We start from the raw sequence: 13,970 nt of genomic DNA on the forward strand, positions 1-13,970 counted from the left end.
GCACGCCGGAGTGAGAGCAATAATCCTAGGGCCAGTATTTTGGGGTATTTCTAAATTGATGACCTGTGGGGGCTTTTAAAGTGTCTTTTATTGACTTTTTGGGGTACTGCAGTTTTTCGCCGTTTCACGGTCACACACAATCTGTAAACTGGGCATGTTGGGTATCGTTTTACTCGTTGTAACCTCATCTTTTATATTTCATTTAAAAAATGGGTAATTTGTTGTGTTTTGGGGCATTTAATTAAATTTGTCACTAAATTTTGGGGTTTAATAAGGAGTTGCGCTAATATTGCGCAACATAAAAATTTTCAACTACCACCATTTTATTCTATAGGGTCTTGGCATTCAGAAAATATATAATGTTGGGGGGTTTTACGTCATTTTCAGGCCTAAAATGTGGAATATAACATGGGTGCAAAAATTGAAAAAAAGGGCCTCAGTCATGAAGGGGTTAAACAAGTTGTTTTGCAGTCTTCAGCACTGCTTGATCCATGTTCAGCACTCCAAAATGAGTTGGCTGAAAGACATATTAACATGTGAAATACCACACACTAACACACCCCAATGCAGTGAACAGGTCTCAAACTGGCCTTAGGGGCTTAGTGGGGCTTAATGTAGACTTGGAGAGAAGTCAAGACTTCTTGCACAGCCTGGACCACCAATCTAAGGGAAACGCAGGGTTTGATTTGAAGACTAAAGCTGGGTATACATGGAGCAAATTTCGTCCAATTATGAAAGTGACACTAAACTCAGGGGTTCAACCTTAAAAATGCATTCAAGTATATTAACTATTAACAAAAAATGCTTCTTATTTGTGTATCACTAGGCTGTAGATCCTTAAATGGTGCCGACACTGTCCTTCCTTCTGGAGGGTGGCTACTTTTGTTCCCCATTGTCCCTGTGTGTGTTGTAAAGTAGCCACCGCTCCAAGCTCACTCACATGATGGGAGTACAATCTTTCATGTTTAGTTTATTAATTTGTATTAACCTCCCTGGTGGTATTCCCGAGTGTGGCCTGGGGTTAATTTTCATTACCAAAAGCGGTAACCCCGAGCCACACTAGAGATTACACAGTGCGTTACTTACCTTGTCCACGATCCACGCTGTGTCCTCAGGCCGATGCCGGCATCCGTCTTCCGGGTTCCGTCCCTTGCAAGCGTTCGCGTCGCAGGGGGGCAGAACTGGAGGGAAATTTAAAAGTAAAAAATAGAATAGAAACAAAAAATGAAATAATCAGACCGCCAGGGAGGTTAAAGTCCTGTAATAGTACTTTTACAGAATAGTTACCATTTGAGTGGTGGCTACTTTACAACACACACAGGGACCATGGGGAACAAAAGTAGCCACCCTCCAGAAGGAAGGACAGTGTCAGCATAAATTCAGAGATGATTTGAGCATCTACAGCTGAGTGATACACACATAAGATACATTGTTGTTAATAGTGAAGGTACTTGAATGTATTTTAAGATTTAACTCCTGAGTTTAGTGTCATTTTAATGAAAAGGCCTAAATTCATTCAGTTGGTGGTGGTCCTATCTTTCGGCACCCGCTCCACACAGGAGCCTGGCGGAAAATTGTCGACTGAACAGCGCCTACATCCATTTAGAAGCGGGCACTGTTGAGGGCTTTTAAAATCCAATGTCCACAGTGGGAGATTCCTCCATCCACGCTGTTTAGTGTGGATAGAGGAATCTGTTCTGATTTGTTCCAGCTTTACATGGGTACTTCTAAGCTTCTGCCCTCTCTACTGTTAAGGTAGGTCAGGTTCAACGTAGCATCTAGCTACGTTGAATCCATACATGCAATCTATAATGTAATCTGTATTCTGAGTCACCATCTTCGTTCTTTCTGATGTTCTACAACGTTTTACAAAAAGAGAAGTTTTCTCTCCTCCAGGGGAAAGTAGCTCATTAGATTTCTGGCTAAAGTAATGCGAATGACCTATTTTCCTAGAATGGGAAGCACGGTCTGGGTACAATTATAGGTATATTAAATCGAGCAAACTGTCAGAAGGCAGGCTTAGTTCCCCTAGTTGAAAATAAGTGAACAAAAATAGAATAAAGATTGTATAGTTCTGTTAAGCAGTAAAGATCCCAATTAGTCAGGGCATCTAGGAAAGTAAAAATTGCTAGTGTTACTAAATTGCCTCTTGCTCATAAATACAAGCAGGGGACATCTGAATCCTACTGTATATAACATTGCCCATCCCAGGAATAACAAAATAAAGCCTGCACTTTTCCAATGTGGCTTTAAGTGTATGTTATAATATGGCATTAGATAGGAACAGGGACGTGTGGTCAGGGTGAGTCAGAGCCTCTCCTAGTGTTATGGAGGAAAAGGCTGGCAGCTTCATGTCTAAAGCTGACAGCTTTTTCTCCATTCAGAGTGGCTTGTAACAGGTTACGTAGCAGGGAATGCCTCCCCACTGTGTGACCTGTCATGGACGGAGTGCTGCCTGTTAATTACAGGCGGCACTGCATCCGGCTTTTGACAGCTAAGTTACACAGCAGTGGGCTTCCCCACTGCTTGTGTAACCTAACCTAGTGAGGCAAGAGCTGCAACAGCCTCTACTTACTGTTAGAGGCTTGAGATCTGTGGATGGTTTGAACCAATGGCAAAACGCCATTGGTCCAAGCTTTCCAATAAAAAAAACAAACACTAAGGACATTGATCTCGATGCCTCACCAGTGACGAGCAAGTGAGGGACAGGGAGTCTCCTCCCTCCTCCACACATAGCTTTGTGACCGGATTGGGGGCAGGGCTTCATCGGGCTGGAGGCGGGGTGTCGGCGGACAGGGGGGAATGCCTCACCCAGCACGGAAGGTACCTCACGTCACTGGATGGGAACATGTATGAAGTCTTGCTCACATGTAGACCACACATAACTACTGTATAGTAGACAGTTGTCATTGTTCTGGATGCTTCTGGCAGTCTGCTATGGAGCCCAATATCTTCTCTATATTACAGAAATGTTTTTACACTGAAACCTTCTCTTTTGAATGAAACGAGGAGTTTAATATTCACTTTTGCAATAAAGTTCATAAATAACATTATGGAAGAAAAGTCATTCTATTTCTTGTAGAAACGTATTGGATGATCTTGTCATTTTCTAATCAGAAAAATGACAGTGGAGTAATTACAAAGTTCCTTTCGGCTTTTATAATAAACTAATTGATGTGCCTATACTATTTCTAAGGCTGGGCACACACCTTACAACCATCGCAAGACTTTTGTCTTGCGATGGCTGTAAGGTAATTAAAAAAAACGTACGGTCTGCCCATCTTGGACGGGCAGATCGTACTTGCGATGATCGTTAGCCCGCCCCACTGAGGGGCGGGCTTCCGATGACCGCAATGCCGAACGGGCAGTGTGAGCTTGCGCACACCGGCCCGTGCGGCTTTTATCTTACGAACATACTACACACCCGCCAACAATCGTACGATTCTCGGTGGGTTTTCGAACATGTTCCTAAGATAAAAGTCGTGCGACCGTACAGTAGTAGAGGTCGCACGGCTTCCACACACCTTACGATAATCGGACGATCGCAGAATTTCCTGCGATTATCGTATGATTATTGCAAGGTGTGTGGGCACCTTAAGACTTTCCACTTTCAACAACGGCAGAACTTAGACTCTTTCTTGCTTTGCTGCTATATGGTATTTTGTGTTTAGATTTCATCACAGTGGCTGACCTTTGCTCTGACTGACGGAGTACAGTGATACAATACTGCTCTGCGAGCCTTTCCCATGCCCACAAATCTTCATCGGATCCATTTTACTTCTTACAGCTGAGTCACTCCAATGCAGTATTGCAGGCAAAGGACTTCTCAAGCTCTTGAAGAACTCCGTACTTTTTCTGTCTAATCTGTCTATCTTAAACTGCCATGTAGTATTAGGTCAAAATAATTTTAGAAAGACTTCAACTCCTTCTGTGGGAACAAGCTTGTATAATGTTCTCATGTGTCAGCCCTAAACATGAATTTAGAATCTCGGCTCCTGTGCATGTCCTCCTATTCTTAGTATAGCTGAAACAATCCAAACTTGGGGGTGTCTTTTGCACCCATAAAGCAATGGGAGTGTTATGCTGTTTGTAAACTCTGTTGTCACTGCATGGATGATAATGTTGATGAGGCATCCCCTGGCCTGTATTATATGCTCCCCCATGTAAGTGAATTGGGGTACAAATTGTGCTTTAAGCTGCCCATACACCTTACAACCATTGCATAATGAAAGTCGTGTGATGGTTGTAAGGTGTATGGGCAGCTTAAAGCACAATAACACACTGCTCAACAACATTACACCCCCCCACCATAACACCCACGAACACCATACCCACAGTGAAGAGTGGTGGTGGCAGCATTATGATTTGGGTATTGTTGTTCTTCAGCTGGAACTGGGGCTTTAGTCAAGGTGGAGAGACCTATGAACAGTTCCAAATATCAGCCAATTTTGGCACAAAAAACTTCAGGCCTTTGCTAAAAAGAGGGAAGAGAAATTTCACCTTTCAGTATAACGACAACCTAAAGCATACCTCCAAGTAAAAAAGAATGGCTTCCCCAGAAGATCAAAGTTTTGGAATGGCCTAGCCAGAGCCCAGGCCTGAATCCAATGGAAAAATCTGTGGAGTGACCTCAATAGGGCTGTGCACAGGAGATGTCCTCACAATCTGACGGATTTGGAGCAATTTTGTAAGGAATAGTGAGCAAGGATTCCCAGTGTAAGATGTGCCATGCTGATACACTCCTCCTTCAAAAGACTAAATGCTGCCATAAAATCAAAAGGTGTTTTAACAAAGTATTAGTTGTTCATATTTATGCAACCGCACTATTGTGAGTTTATTTTTCCCACTTTAAAGATTCCAATTTGTTTTTAATTGAATTGCACAGACTATAGGTGGCAAAACATTCTGACGTCATTTATCTTTGTCTGATTTTCTAAGTTTCAAAACCTGACATTTTTATAGGGATGGGTAGATTTTTATATCCGCTATATCACTCCAATGTTGTTTGTTTTCTTTTTTTCACCTGACCTTTTCGTGTTTAATTAATAAATGTATATGTATGTATGTGTAAAAAATATATATATATATAATGTGTTCCTACTTCAATAAGAACTACTGTGCTGCGTTAATATAATATGTGAAGAACTTTTTTTTTTTTGGCTTTAGGGATTGTTGCAAGAAAGGAAAACCATTTCACTTATTTCGTCTGCTTCTTCAATACCATGAGCCAGAACTCTGTTCTTTCCTAGACACAAAGAAAATCACCCCTGACCTTTATGCGCTTAACTGGGTAACTTTTTTTTGTTTATGGTTTTTTTTGTTCTAGCAATATATTTTAGAAGAATTTTTGGTTCTAATGTGTATCATAATCGCAATGGTGCTAATTTATTCAAGGAGTTTACAGTCTTTTCTCAAAATATTGTGTTTACATGATTGCATGAATTTAAAGTGAATGTTCACACAATTTAATTCCTTCATCCATGCTGGTATTCGCGTTTGGAATCTGTCGGGAATCTCTCTGTGTGTACCCAGCTTAAATGTCGTTAGGGCAAGGGCAAAATTCTCAACTTCTTTAGTAAATCAAACTCAATGGGGGGAATGTATCAAATCTGGAGCAGACAAAAACTGGAGCTGATGTACATGGCAACCCAATCAGCTTCCCTCTTCAGTTTGCTCAGTTAAGATTTGAAAATGAAAGAGAGAAGCTGATTGGTTGCCATGCGCAGCTGTTTCAGATTTTCTCTGCTTCAGGTTTGATAAATTCCCCTCAATGTATTTCGGGGTCCTAAAATATGTCCGTATCTACACATGGAGGATGATTTGCTACAGGAGTAGAAGCTGTCGCATCATAAAGTGAACTATGTTTACTTTGAATACCCCATTATGTGAGTAGAAGAAATCCAAAACATAAAACCACAAATAACAGGATATTTATTGGCAAAGAACTGAACATTTATAGTGAAATCTTCGCCTTATTTACTAACTTTGACTTTGCTAAGTTAACAACCTCTGCTGATTTTAGTAAATCAACTCCATGGTGTCTAATTTATTCACACTTGGTGTTTGGCATTGTCACCCTGTTACATGCTCCCCTACAAGCAGCCTTGCTAACGCACCTTACGCAGGCATGGCCCACCATTGCCACTATCCGTAACCTAGACCACAGTAATGATGTGCAGCCAACCCTGAAGGCAGAGCATGTAGTCAGGAAGTGGCTGAAAAAGGCCAGTGAAGATCAGCAACACTGTGTTACAAAAAGATGAAAAATAAAGGCGGAAAATGGTGTTTTGCGAAAAAAAGTTGTTTAGAGTGCATAATGCTTAGTTAACTAAAGCTCCATACACATGGATTGAATTCCAGCCATTGGGGGGTGGCCCCATCTCAACAAAAGTGGATAATTACATTAACTTTGTCGAAGCGACATGTTCGAAAATTGTCGGCTGAACGGTGCTTCTAGCCAATCAGCTGCAAGCAAAGTTTCGTTCTCCAACAGCCGCAGGCTAGTTGACACTGTGTAGAATATTGACTGTAAACTCTTCCAGATCAAACCGACTCAGAATGTTTCCTCTCCCGGCTTTGTGTTTTTCAGTTTGGGAGCCTATTTGCGCATCCCTGCTCAGTGGACGTCACTCAAGCAATTTGGGATAGTTATTTACAGCAGGCGGATCCATTCTTGATGTACTTCTTGATGCTGATAATGCTCGTCAATGTAAAGTGGGTACACAGGCTGAAGATCTGATGTGTGGAAGATTTGTGTCTGCATTTCACTAATGGGCTTTTATGTCTTTGCAGAGATGTTGTTCTGGCAGAAGGAATGGAAAGTAAAGAAGAGCTCATCAGTAAGGGCCTGACCACAAAAGTATTTTTGCATAATAAATATTACCCAAAGCTTGTCTTTCTAATGGTGATAATATGACCGCACATTCGTTTGACAGTGTCTCAGCTGCATGTGACACCACAATGGAGAATTAAAGGGGACACAATGTTTTTAAAGCACACATGGGGATTTAATAGTAAACATGGTGTGAAAAGGGTATGGTGGGGCGGTGGATACTGGTGTGGGTTCCTTGGATGATGATTATAATGGATTTGGATTTTTTCTGTATTAAAGTGTATTTCCACTTTTGCAGTCAAATATAGGAAAACCCCTCTCTAGGTTTGTTATGTGTTCCTATTCACACAGCATACTGAAAAATAACTTTTAACAAAATGTCTTACATTTTAGATATTTTGTTTAAAAAGGCCTTTATATTTCGATATTACAACTCTGCAGCCAACAAATCACAGTATAGTGAGAAATTCTTAAATCTACATTCCTTCCAGGTTAGTTACCTTACAAAGAAAAGGATCAGCATGACAACCTGAAAAGTAACATTTTGAGAAGGAGAGATCGGTTATGGCAGTTTCCATATTTCTGTCAGCACAGATTTCACTTCTACAGACGAGCAAAGAATTTGCCCCTCGCACAGTGATCTGAAAAATCGCTCTGTGTAATAACAAGTTTGTCCAAAACACTTATCATTAGAATGCTAATTTTTTTAAATTCTATTTTTCAGCCCAGTTTTGATCTGGGTTAAGTGTAACGGGCATCTTTCTGGAGGGTAAAATACTTGTCACCTGGTGTTGGTCGTGGTTTCGCATTTACAGTTCTTTTCTGTAGCTTTTTTTCCTTCAGCATTTCTGTATGCTCTGACTATCTCAATTCCAGCTGTCATGTAAAAATCATATATTCCTCGGGCAGGACTTGATGGTTTGGAAAATGAGAAATAATGCAAACTTGTAGCCGGCTCCCATCGCAGTAAAGTGTTTATAAGAAGGTGACCCAGGTACCCTCACATAGCCTCATGTAGTTCTCTGGAAGCCCTAAAAGAACCCATGGAGCCCTAATATGCAAACCCCAACTTAAAGTCAGCGCTTGGACCAACTTTGGTTGCTGGGCATTTGAATCGCCTACTGGTTTTTTATATCTCTCGGGCTCCATTTGCAGGATAATATGTTAAGTTATTTTACTTCTGACATACTACAATGGGGCAGGGATGAAAGGGATAATCCCGTTGCATTGAAAACAAGTAAGGCATGCCTTACTTTTTTTCCTTCCACAACACGGTGGTGTGCATGGGCACCATCCGTGACAGAACAAAATTGCCTTGTCTTGCTTTGGGGCTGCGCTTGAAACAACGACAAGCACAGCTCCATTACAAATGGTGTGAATGGACCCTGACTCACTTTGATAAGTAAACCCCAGAGTGATTTAGAGATCTCCAGTTAATAGAAATCCCATTCCAGACCACATCCCAACTTCCAAAATGCTACATTTTATCACAATCACATTGTAATACCATAGAAAAGTGGCAAGTTTGTGGTCACATGCTGCTTCATATCCATGTTGCAGTTTATATGATGCTGAACAGGAGGCAGATTACTGTAGGACAGTAACACTGCTATGTAGTTTCCTAGACATCACTGCCGCAACTTGAGTTCTGTATAGCATTGTGCTACTAATTTGATGGTGTTGGTGGTTGTTTTGGCACCTTGAGATTTAGAATACTCCAGGCCACACCAGAATAGGAAGAGAGAATGAGTACAGGAATAGCAAACTCGCTACCCTTTCAGTCAGGCTGGGGGCAGATCTGTCAGAGGTTTCTGGTGAGTTGCTTCCAGCCCCAACAAAGGGAGTCTGGCCCATCATTCATTGTGGCCATCAATGCTGTAAACATCACACACATAGATGAAATTGCTTGCTCATTATTCATTGGGATCAGCATTATAAATAGCTGTGAAGGAGGTGAAAGGGCATCTTAATACTATTACATCTTGGTAAGTAAAATGGCACACATTAGGACAACGGAGGCAGCAATGTTATAAAACAGGATTTTAATGTTTGCCTGGATGTTTTTAAAACTCAAGCTTATGAATATGACCTCTTTATAAAATGCTTTAAAGGTCTCGCTTATTTGTCTGTATGCATATTAAAGAGACAATTTTAAATGTTCTTGGGGCATGTTCATAATGTGTTTGAAAAGTGGTGTGGATAGGTTTAAAGTCAGACATTTCTGTTTTTGTTCTAGAATTTCTGGCAAGTCCTCCAACAAATCTAGAGGTTGGAGACATGGAGGACCTATTTAGTTTAGCTCAGCATTACCACAATAAAACTCCTGTGTCTTTCCGTAAGGTAAGTAAGCCTGTAAATTACTTTTTCTTGTATAAAGGAAGGTTTTCTCAATGCCTTCCAGGACAGTCTTTTTCTTGCCATCCCTCTTGACTCTGCTGACTCCAATGCAGAGTACTTTATTCTCCTTCAAACAGTCCCTAACACTGTACACTGGAAGGGGTGTGGGCAACTTGTTTATATCTATGCCACTGAGTGCTGCATGCAAGTTATCAAGTTAGTTAAAGGAGAACTATGAGGTGAGTGCTTTTCACTCACCTCCTAGTTCTAGCCGACCTGTGACAATGAAACTGTCACATGTCGGCTCAGTAGATCGGGAAGTGAGCGAACGCATACGGGCGTTCGCTCACCTCTCGATCCTGTCACGGCTCTCTGGCCTGACAGTGGAGGGGCTGGATTCTCTTCTCCCCGCTCCGATCCTCCAGCGCTGACGGACGGGGGAGGGGGCGGCTACACCTTGCTCTGCCTCTAGATAGGCAGAGCCAGGTGTCACTTACGCAGCTGGACAGATCCAGACATAATTGTCGGGATGCGCTTCAGCTGAGGCGTCTCCGTATACCTTGAGCTGTAGCTCGCGGTATACTGAGCTTAGGGTGACGGGAGGACGCTAGTTTGTGTCCTCCCGTTACCCTAAGGAGAACTATGGGGAAAAGCCCTAACCCCATAGTTCTCATTTTAATCAAGGTGAGAAACGTATCCCCTCAGCCATAAGAGGGTGCCATGCAAAATAAGATTTTTACCCTCATAATAAAAATCCTGGATTTGTTTACAGCAGTCATTTACAAAGCTTCAAGCATCTGTCTGGGAGTGTTGAAGTGCGGATCTTTGGGAGCTTTCTTGCTTTCAACTTTAAACAAGTTGTTAGCAGCCTTCAGCTGGCTTTAAGAAAGTTTAATGCTGCTTGAAAATAACTGAAGGTCTGCTACCAGAGCCTGCTAAAGGACCTCCAGCATTCCCAGAGCATAGCTGATTGGAGCTTTTAAGAACTTCATGAAAGCCGATTGAAGCTTGTATACTGCAACTATTTACAAAGCATTTCACATTGCTCTCCAGGCTTATGTTTGCAAGCTGTAGTCTGTGAGAAGTAGGCCTTACTATGTTAATGCATTTATTTCTACATAGTTGGATGTTTTTCCGTTCTAGGATAACCAGAGCCTGTTTGGGAGAAGCCTGATCGCTCTGAAAGATGACACTGATCTTAGCCAGGCTCTTTGCCTGGCTGTTTCTGTATCAGAAATTCTTCAAGCAAATCAGCAAGAGGTTAGTACGTGCTGGTGTTATATGGTAGCTATCACTGGTGCCCTTTCCCTTATCAATGCAAGGGTAACTCATGCAGCTATTATTATATGAATTTGCATGGTGCTAGTTTTGGACTTAAAAAAAATTCTGTAGAGTCTATGATCTTTTTTTAAGCATAAAATTATTATATTAAATATGTGAAAACACATACAGAGATAATCACTTTCCAAAAAAGGCAACAATCCCTGAAGGTATAGAGAAAGCGGTGGTGCACAGTGTAATTGCTACAACTCAAGTACATTAATCTGATGCAAAAAAAAAAAAAATCCAAACCCCATAAAGCACCGGATGTAATATTTAGGGTCGTATAGGACACAAGAGTTTGGAGGAGATACCAGTATTTGTCGCAGCAGTGTAGTGGAAAATGAAGTGTAATGCCCTCAGTCCTGCGACGGCAACACTCAACACACATCCAGGAGACATGGACAAGTCTGAAAAAGCAAGAAAAACAATCCATGAAGGTAAAGAATTGGAAGAAAAAATAGCAACGAAAAGGGGGAAGGAAGAGGGGGTGGGGGTCCTACCAGGCCCCAGTCTAGATTTAAATAGAAAATCTCAAATCCAATCCAAGGTCAGGGACAGATAGCCATTGGAAACTGGTAGAGCCAGATGAATCAATCCAAGCACCCCATGTAGCAACAAACAGAGGGCATGTATCCAATAACAGGCCCGTAACTTCCCCCATGCGCATAATTACATCAACTTCCTTGACCCAGTCATTTGGGTAGTAGGTGACTTCCAATGTCGGGATCAGAGCCCTGCCTGGCAAAAGAAGAAAGCGAAACAGGCACTCAATGTATCCGTAATTGGTATCTGTGAGAAAGTTTTGGTCTGGAAAAAAATGGCATTGGTGAATCCCTAATACATATATACAACAAATCCCAGGAGCCCTGTAGCCAATGCTCTTGAAGAACGACAGCTGCCTCCTAACCTTTCAGTTTTTCTCTAGTCTAGTAGCTGGAAACGTATCTGTGCTTGTTTCAAGTACGGTACTTGGTATCTCTGCACCCCTAGTATGCACCCATTTCTACATATCCTGAAAGAGAAAACATGCAAGTGAAGGAGATAATACATTAAGTGGGGAGTACTTGAGTCGGTCAGTTTTGTGTGGGCTTGGGCGAGCTCCTTCGCTAAGCCCATGCACATCACTATTGCACATCAACGGATTGAGGGTCACACTGCTGTGGCGTGGAGTAAGGCTTTGTGTTGCTGTATGACTGCTTAGAGTCAGAATTATTTTGTTTTGTAATGATTTGAATTACTTGGTTCATTTAGGATGGAGTACGGTTCTTTGTGGTGGATTGCCGACCAGCAGAACAGTACAATTCTGGTCACCTGTCTACTGCATTTCACTTGGACTCAGATCTGGTAAGTCATAACACCAATTGTCATTTCTAATGTTTGTATTGTGAAAAAGATCTATATATGTGCTGATTGCCATCAGTTTTTTTTTTTTGTTTTTTTTTTTTAAATACTGGAGTTCAGCTTTTTGGTCTTATGTACAGCATGCATGTTTTAGGTGCAGTCATCTTGCATTTGAGATGCTTGAGTTTGTTCACAGGTAAATTTGTTTGTAGCTGACCTCCTTTCTAAGCTAGACCAAGCTGATTCAAACTGCTTTTGCATTCTTATTGGCTTGTATGGAGAAAAAGCAGTTTTGATGCAAACAAAAGTATGTGTACACAGGCCTCAAAAGAATATTCATTTTGTTTTCTTCTTTATAGATGACAATACAGATATGTTGATGCGGTCCTGGGTATCTGACAGCTGCTGTTTTTTTTGCAGATGTTGCAAAACCCCGGAGAGTTTGCCCTGTCAGTGAAGTCTCTTCTGGAAGCTCAGAAGCAATCCCTCGAGTCTGGCTCAGTAGCTGCAGGAGAACACCTGTGCTTTATGGGCAGTGGAAGGGAAGAGGAGGACATGTATATGAATATGGTGCTTGCTCACTTCTTACAGGTAGGAGTTCTTCACCTTCTTGGGACAATCTGGAGATAGGGTACCGCATCATATGTTGGGGTTCATATACAATGATAGTCATGCTGTATATTTTCACTCTACCCAGAAACTACAAAAGGAGTTGAATTGCCCTACAAGTCAGGAGGGCCCCAGAGTAAAATGTTACTCCTTGCTCAACCCTTTTTCTTCCCCTTTCTAACTTACTGTGGATTTGTGTTATTCAACATTCCATATTGGTAGGTTTCTCTCATGATATGGAACAGCCATCAAATATAACATATAACCCCCCCCAGACCCTTCACATGCGCAAGTAGCTGGTGGACTGCCTGCAGGTAGCACGTCCACCACTGACCACTTAAGAAGCCATTTCCTGCATTTATGATATTTTTCAGAAGGGTAAAGGGGGTGGAAGGGATATTATTTTATAATTTCACTTTATGGAAGAAACCTAGCAAGTGTGGAGTTTGGAACACCCTACGTTATCAATCTGAAGAGTGAAAAACAAATCTCCTTAGTTGAACATTTTATGGTTTTTTTTTCCTTTTTCTCTAATTTTCATTGATGTTAATGTTGTGATATATGTTTTCTTTGCAGAAAAACAAGGAATATGTTAGTATAGCCAAAGGAGGCTTTATGGGTGAGTTTCCATTTCTCCCAGTCCCACAACCCCTCCCAAAGATAAACAAATACTGTAGCACAGACTGTATCTTGCCCTGTTATACTGAGATTATAATTTACTGTACAATATTCTGCTTTTATCATTTCTAACATGCACCATTTAAGATGTAATTAAATGTACAATGTATTCTGACTGTATATGCATAGCAAAAAACGTTTATTTATTTTTTAAGTTAAAAACCTGTCACTTTATTTTCGCTTTTGGCGAAATTCCCTTTTTTAGACAATTGTCACCAGGACAGGTGTCCTCATTGGGTTATTGCCCCTCCCTTTTTGTTCTGGAGACATACGGTGACTGTCACCAGTATAGACACAGACCGTAATCGAACGCTTGAGTAGGGAATAAGTGTGCAAGGAGGAAAGCACCAAAAGCAGAAAAGTCCAGATAAAGTTCTATTAAGACGTCAATGTGTTTCAGAGGTTTCCAAGACCCCCCCCCCGCCTTTTATCAGGACTTTCTACTGTTAGAGTGTGTACTGGACTAATAAAACTGGAGGTAATTATTATGACCCCTGAAACAACACGTTGCCTTTTTATATGATATGAGTTTGCATAAAACCTGGACTTTGTTCCCCATTTGCTCTTTCCTCCTTGGACACCCAGCCCTTACTTGACCAAGGATCTGACCTTTGACCACCACTCTAGGGGAGCTGCCTAGGGGTAATCATTCCTTCTACTCTGCTTAAGACCTGACTACCGGAACTGGATCTCTCAAAACTACTGTTTTGAGAGATCCAGGCCCCTTGCCTTTTTTTCTATTTCCAGCAATTGAAACCGGACTTTAGTTCTAGCCCTTCCCCAAAACTAATAAGGAAAAAATCATGCTATACAGTAGCAGGATTCAAGAAAGACTGCAGGGGGGGGGAGT

At 41.5% G+C, this 13,970-nt stretch overlaps 1 protein-coding gene across 4 annotated transcripts in view; it reads left to right on the forward strand.

Moving 5' to 3' along the window:
• TBC1D23 (TBC1 domain family member 23) overlaps positions 1–13,970 on the forward strand; it is a 45,975-nt gene that overhangs the window by 15,589 nt on the left and 16,416 nt on the right. For all 4 annotated transcript variants that reach the window (XM_018568328.1, XM_018568330.1, XM_018568329.1 and 1 more), the window contains exons 5-12: positions 5,167–5,290; positions 6,590–6,714; positions 6,793–6,839; positions 9,069–9,172; positions 10,313–10,429; positions 11,744–11,836; positions 12,254–12,424; positions 13,019–13,061. In XM_018568328.1, the coding sequence (XP_018423830.1) occupies positions 5,167–5,290; positions 6,590–6,714; positions 6,793–6,839; positions 9,069–9,172; positions 10,313–10,429; positions 11,744–11,836; positions 12,254–12,424; positions 13,019–13,061 (824 nt within the window). The remainder of the gene's footprint in view (positions 1–5,166; positions 5,291–6,589; positions 6,715–6,792; positions 6,840–9,068; positions 9,173–10,312; positions 10,430–11,743; positions 11,837–12,253; positions 12,425–13,018; positions 13,062–13,970) is intronic.

Source organism: Nanorana parkeri, unplaced genomic scaffold (genome assembly GCF_000935625.1).
Source record: "Nanorana parkeri isolate BGI_ZX_2015 unplaced genomic scaffold, ASM93562v1 scaffold1171, whole genome shotgun sequence".
Lineage (NCBI taxonomy): Eukaryota > Metazoa > Chordata > Amphibia > Anura > Dicroglossidae > Nanorana > Nanorana parkeri.